Source organism: Octopus bimaculoides, chromosome 19, assembly GCF_001194135.2.
Source record: "Octopus bimaculoides isolate UCB-OBI-ISO-001 chromosome 19, ASM119413v2, whole genome shotgun sequence".
Taxonomy (NCBI): Eukaryota; Metazoa; Mollusca; class Cephalopoda; order Octopoda; family Octopodidae; genus Octopus; species Octopus bimaculoides.
In genome coordinates this window covers 47,806,203-47,813,322 of record NC_068999.1, presented here as the reverse complement: position 1 = coordinate 47,813,322, position 7,120 = coordinate 47,806,203, and the positions used below count along the sequence as shown (strand labels likewise).

Below are 7,120 nucleotides of genomic sequence, written 5' to 3'. Positions count from 1 at the left end.
GGAGCTGTATTTTCTCCGAAAGTAGTGATAGAGTGTGGAGGCGCAATGGCCCAGTGGTTAGGGCAGCGGACTCGCGGTTTCGATTCCCAGACCGGGCGTTGTGAGTGTTTATTGAGCGAAAACACCTAAAGCTCCACGAGGCTCCGGCAGAGGATGGTGGGGAACCCTGCTGTACTCTTTCACCACAACTTTCTCTCACTCTTACTTCCTGTATCTGTTGTGCCTGTAATTCAAAGGGTCAGCCTTGTCACACTGTGTCACGCTGAATATCCCCGAGAACTACGTTAAGGGTACACGTGTCTGTGGAGTGTTCAGCCACTTGCACGTTAATTTCACGAGCAGACTGTTCCGTTGATCGGATTAACTGGAACCCTCGACGTCGTAAGCGACGGAGTGCCAACAACAACAGTGACAGAGTATGTATATTATTTCTTTTTTTTTAGTTGATATGCAATTACCCAAACCCTGTTAAAGTGGATCTTAGGCGGGGCACCGAAGAAATGGTAAATGGTTTACGACAAACAAGATATCACTTTAGACTTGCTAAAATAATATTCGAAGTTTCTTTATATGATCGGAAATGTAATTTCGAAGTGTTCATTTTGTCATAGTGAGGATCTGATAAAAGACTTTGCAATAAAAAAAGTAGGAGAAAACTTTTCAAATATAAATTAAGCGGAAGTATAAAAAAAATAAACATCATTTTCCATCTTACTGTGTTAGCTTTGTTTCATTTTGAAAACTAAAAACTCATTTTATTATTTATTATTGTTTATATTTTGATTTACATATATATATGGAGGCGCCAAAATCTTTTAAGTGCTCAGGGCCTCTGTGGGTCTTAATCCGGCCCTGGCCGTACCATTGATATGAAGAATATAAAATTACAAGACATAGAAAATAGTATCTTCGTGACGTCAACGTCACTGCAGATGTAAATAATATTAGCAGAATGCTTAGCAGGCTTAGAATTTCTATAGTGCTTGATAACTTTAGACTGTTTCATTCATGAGTAGGGAGGATGAGGTGTGATAACGCTGTCGTGTGATGTATAACGTGCGTATTTTTGTCAAGATGTAATGGTAAGATGTAGAGGAGGTGTCGGGTATTAATATACAAAACGCGCGCGTGCGCAAACACATTATGCTTGCGAATTTATATCTATGGAATGGCACAACAAATATTTGAAATTAGTTTTAGGCACACAATTATATAAATCGCTCAGATTCTTATGTAAAAGTATTTTGTATTTTTATTCATAGTTGTGTACATTTAAATTGCATTTATTTTGTTTTTATTTACTTTGGGTTTATGGCCAACAGTTACACAATTTTTTTTTCTTTCCGTTTTTAGGTGCTAGCTCGAATTCTTCGAAGGAAAGCTCGAGTCGTTCAGATTCCAGTTCCGAAGTCGCGAGTATAATCACTACCGAAATTTATGAATCATTTCTACCTTTTGAAGTTAAAATATTCGCCGACAGCAGCCAAATCAATATGCTTAATACACTGTATCGGCCGCTAATAAATCTTCTTGATTCTGATCTACATATTATAAAAATATCAGAAAATAGAAGTCCTCGTTGTTCCGAGAATAATTCACTGAAAAAGCAAGATTGTCTCCGCCATGTTTTTGTGCCTAGTTTTTCTATTTTGATTTTTTTACTCGAGGACGGATTGCTTACTCAGCAAAGATTTTTGGAAGCTCAGTTTTATTTTCAACAGAAACCGTGGAAATTTTATCATCAATCACGAATAGACAAAAGAAAAGCAATAGAATTTTGTTCCGATAATATGCAGGAATTCTATGGTACTTCAAAAGGTTATCCTCTCTGGGGAATTCGTCGTGTACATTATGGAAAAGAGCATTTGCGATTTATGTTATTTGTCAGCTACGACAATTGGCTTGCGATGGTGAACTTTTACAAAGTTCTTATGAATTCAGCTCCTGAATACGAACAAGATGACTTCTGTATGTTTACAGTGGACAACCAAGTACACTATGACATACAGTTTGTTCTCAAACAACTGCCTCCACATATTATTCCCGAACCATTATATTTCGTTGAACTTGAATTTCAGATATCTGATATTGGTATTCTGATGCCACATTTTCCAAATGTCTGTAAACCAATGTCTGTTCATAAATGGTGCACATCAGATCATGACGGAAATCCCCTTATAATGAGCTTAAAACCGAGACTAGAATGTTCACCCCAGACATCTATGAAACGAAATTCATCTGAATATTTGTCAGCCGCTAACAAAGTGTTTTTCGTGTGAAAAACTCAAATGCGCCAAATTCCTAACAGTTATAACACAAAAACATCTAACTTCTCTCGAAGAAGCGATTGTTCATTATGTTTTACAGGCAATAATGTGTATACTGATGGAGTCTCCAGAGAAGAATCGAACCAGGTACTAATGGAATGTCTTTAAGATCTTTATTCGTTCTTTTACAAAGAACAGTTAAGATTTTGATGTTTGTATATGGCCTACTTTTTATTGAATATATTCCAGAAAAGTCAAACCTTATGGTTGAATGTATTATATATAAGAGAGTTATTATTGATGAATATACCGTTCAAACTAAGCAGAAAATCTCTTATTACTGAACTGAGCGTTAATACAGAAATAATATTCTCACAAATCTAAGACAATGGCTAAGATGGACCAAGAATAACAAATATGTTTAGTGTACATTCATGAAGAGGTATTGAGTACTTAGTTGAGATATAAATTTACAGAACAATTCCAATTCTACAAAATGGACTATTTCTTTCCTGGATGGAACAATGTGGTGCAACAATAAGATTAGCCAGTCACTATGAGACTACCACTATAGTTCTAATGGTGATGATAAAATATGGATACATTATTCAAAGTATTAATAATTAATAATTGTAATTATTTACTTACAACAAGGCAGCGAGCTGGCAGGACCGTTAGTACGCTGGGCGAAATGCTTAGCGGCATTTCATCTTCTCTTACGTTCTGAGTTCAAATTCCGCTGAAGTCGAGTTTTGCCTTTCATCCTTTTGGCGTCAATATATTGAGTACCAGCTGGGCACTGGGGTCGATGAAATCAACTCGACCCCATCTCCCTCGTAATTGCTAGCCTTGTGCCAAAATTTGAAACCAATAAGTAACATACAATCCAGAACCTAATACTCGAAACAGGGACCGAAGCATTTGGTAAATGGATAGTAACTGTCGTTATGATAGATTTTTTCAAAAGCTTTGACTGGTCTCAATCCACCCGTATCTCCCACAGTTTTAGAGTGAACATCTTTCTCTGCGATTCAACTTCTAAAACGTCAAATTAACATTTTAGTTTTTATTCAGATTCCAACATTATTAAAAACCACTGACCACTTGCCAACACTTGGCCCGAAATCCGTAACGTGGAATCCAGTTGAGTTCTTTACCATAAATTTTCTGCTACATTTACAAAGAATCTATTTTCGTCAATACAGTCATTAATCCACTATTGTTTACTGTGGTAATGATTTCTTTCCAATAACTGGGGAGAAAGGCGACGAGCTGGAGGAACGGTTAGCGCGTCGGACAAAATGCTTGGCTGCATTTCTTCCGGCTTTTTATGTTCTGAGTTCAAATCTCAGTAAGGTTAGTTTTGCCTTTCATCCCTTCGGGGTCAATAAAATAAGTACCAATCAAGTACTGGGGTCGATGTAATCGACTGGCCCCGTCCTCTCAAAATTGCTGGCCTTGTGACAAAATTAGAAAGAATGACTAATGAAGAAAGTGAATAGATTCAGCATTTGATCAAGTTGTCCACTGTTAGCGATTTATCAGTGACAAGAAAAAAAAAGCACTCCCCACCTACACCGGGAGTACCAAGTGCTTGCCAAAAAATTGGTCAATTGTTCCTTCGCTGCAAACTTTACAATGTGACATTTCATTTTATCAAAGAAAAAAACCTGGGACATTTTCCCTTTCAGCTTAGCTTTTTTTTATATATTGTGAAACTCAAGTCTATTAAATCTGTTATAATTCTTTCGATTATAAGCACAAAACCTGAAATTTTGTGGGAAGGAGCCCAACTGGCCCGTATTTTATCGATCGCGAAAGGATGAAGGACAAAGTTGACTTCAGCGACATTTGAAATCAGAACGTAAAGGCGGAAGAAACGCCGCTAAGCATAAATGGCCGACGCGGTACCGATTCTGCCAGCTCGCCGCCTTACTACAATACTGGGAATGAAAGATCATATACGTCTTCACAAAGCGCAAGACTAATGTTTGCTGGAAAGCGGTTCGATTCCTGTGTAGAATCTAATATTTTACTTGTATACTGTTATGTCTTCGAGAGAATTGGACACAGAAGAAAGAAGCTTTAAATTACAAATTATTTAATCTAATCGTCTAAATTCTGCTAAGTTACATTCAGAATGAAAGAATAGGGCGTATGACGCAAACAGAACTTACAATTAAAAAAGAAAAAACATTGGAGGTGGGGAGTAAAGGTAGCCAGTAGCATTTGTTATAGAGTAATAGTTTGTGTACAGGTATTGAAGACAATTGCACGTCTCAGAGTCATAGTACTGTTGAATGCCAGTTTGAAAATCTAATTCTCTGTAATTTATATACGTATTTTACGATCAGTGGGAAGATGGAATATTAATAAATGAAAAGACAATTCCATTCTGGTTCTTAACAGGAAACTATTTTTGGTGGACATGCATCAAATTACAAACACCGGTAAAAAAAAAAATATGTAAAACAAGCAACACGGTGCCAACTACATCCAAATTTACGGACATCTTTTTTTTTTCAACTAGATTCAAATAACGAAATAAACTTTAATATCATTTTTGGTTACAACATTTCTGGAACTCAGAAAACATTTATAAAGAAATCATTTATTTTCTCTTCGACTCTTGACACGATGTAAATCATTTCTGTAATGTTTGCAAATAATGTATTTGCGAAATAGATTATAACTTTTATACCAAAACAAACAAAAAAAAAAGAATTATACCAGCGCATCCATAAAACAGATTCATGCATCCATAAATATTCATGCGTATGTATATGAGCATATGTGTTTACATACTTATACATAAACGCACACAATATCTATACACTTATTACCAAATTTCCGCTATTTTAATGCTAAATCGTTATTCAGAAAATGCGGAACAAAGTCATTGTCATCAGAAAATGCGGAACAAAGTCATATTTCATGAACAAAATTTATTCCAAGGACTTTCCTTTAGGTTTAGAAAGATTAGATATTTCCTCTGAAGGTTTTCGAGATTTAGTTAGTCTTGATTTAGTTAGTTTTGTATAAACGAATCGTCTAGGATTTGGTGGCCGCAAGCTGCCTTTACAATCTATACAAAAGCAGAAGAAATCGCATTGCTTCATGTAATATTTGCAGTATTTGATACAATGGTCGAAGCTGTGCTTCAGATGTGTAAAACATTGCTTGAAGCAGGAGAGGGAAAAATTACCGCACGCAATGGAACAATCTGCGTTTTCTTTGAAGTTCATGTAGGCAGGAGACGACAGGTATGGAAATGTAAAGAGAAGTAGTAATATTTCGGCTTTCTGAAACAAAGAGAAATATATAAAAATATATAAGATTAAATTTTTCATGGTCGCCGCGAAAATTATTGAATGGAATTTTATAAGTGAAGAGAAAATTGACAGTAAACATTTATGAAGAAAACATCGTTTAGAAATTCATATGAAACTATACACAGACTATCACACAAGGTTTCATATGAAATAACTTGTAAATAATTTCATTTTAATAAACAGGAAAAACTAACACAGTTTCAAAAGATTCATTATTTCTATGCTGAGCCGAAGATCTGATGAAACTTCAAATTATTTATGTACAAACATTTTTTTAAGGAGAATGAAACAGATTTTTAAAAATCGATTTGATTGTCGTAAGGCAATAATATATATAATAAATATAAATAATGTACAATAAATAATAAAGTGAACTAAAAGAGGAAACAGGTACTGAAGAGCTTACGCAAAAAAAAAAATCTTTATTTAATTTTCTTTCTTGGTTATGGAAAGAAAACTGATACCTGGTAGTAATTATTAGCGACACTTATAAAAGGGAGATAATCAAGAAATAATGTTTGATCAGACAACATAGCTCTGATGATGTCTAATAGATCGAAACAAGTCTCTAGTTATCACCCTTACCAGTTAACAAAGATTTCGCATTCTTTGCTTTAAGCCGGTAATTAACGCACTTTTTTTTTTATTCGTAAATTAAGCGAAAAATTGGCATGCGTCTAATGTAACCGTATTAAGGATGGGATACCCAGTGTATGAGAGAATATAATGAAACATAAAATCTGATTTTTATGACAGCAAATGGACTTTCTCTCTCGCTCTCAGAGTGAAAGGTAGACTGTATGATGCTTGTGTGCGAGCGGTTATGCTCCATGGTAGTGAGACATGGACTCTGAATGCAGAAGACATGCGTAGACTGGAGAGAAATGAAGTTAGTATACTTCGTTGGATGTACAACATCAGTGCGCATGTACGACAAAGTGCAAATGTATTGAGAGAAAAGTTGGGCATAAGAGGAATCAAATGTAGCATGCAAGAGAGAAGACTATGTTGGTTTGGACATGTGGTACGTATGAATGAGGACAGCTGCATAAAGAAGTGCCGATCACTGAAAGTGGATGGTACCCACAGAAGAGGGAAACCCAGGAAAACGTGGATGAAGTTGGTAAGGACCGATCTCATGATGTTGGGCCTCGCAGAGGAAATGACAATGGACCGAGATGTCTGGCAATATGAGTTTCTTGACAAGACCCGCCCACGTCAGCGAAACTCAAACAAGAAAACTTCTCACACACACACTACCACAACAAATGAAACTACATCTCTTCTCTTATTCGCATTTCCACTTTATGCATTATGCTTATCTCCTACTTACTCCCCAATCCTCTCTTGGCCCTGTCTCACTGAATCATTGATATCCGCTAGTCCGACTTGTGTGGTCCACCCACGCGTATCAAGAAAACTTTTCACACACCCTACCCCAACAAACTAATCTACATCTCTTCTTTTCCTCACATTTCCTCCTTCATACACTATGCCTACCTCTCACTTCCCAATCCTGTT

At 36.1% G+C, this 7,120-nt stretch overlaps 1 protein-coding gene and 1 long non-coding RNA gene across 3 annotated transcripts in view; one reads left to right on the top strand and one right to left on the bottom strand.

The window, feature by feature from the left end:
* Positions 1–6,359, top strand: part of LOC106877030 (protein FAM124A) — a 12,285-nt gene extending 5,926 nt beyond the window's left edge. The window contains exons 1-2 of one of the 2 annotated variants that reach the window (XM_052974622.1): positions 1,014–1,239; positions 1,354–6,359. In XM_052974622.1, coding sequence (XP_052830582.1) covers positions 1,164–1,239; positions 1,354–2,279 — 1,002 coding nt within the window. In that variant the 5' untranslated portion in view covers positions 1,014–1,163 and the 3' untranslated portion in view covers positions 2,280–6,359. Of the gene's footprint in view, positions 1–1,013; positions 1,240–1,353 lie in introns of those variants that run through there. The other variant, XM_014925812.2, reaches the window with a different exon arrangement.
* Positions 5,198–7,120, bottom strand: part of LOC106877020 (uncharacterized) — a 9,437-nt gene continuing 7,514 nt past the window's right edge. Inside the window, exon 2 of the long non-coding RNA XR_001410318.1 lies at positions 5,198–5,569. This is a non-coding gene — a long non-coding RNA (uncharacterized LOC106877020). The remainder of the gene's footprint in view (positions 5,570–7,120) is intronic.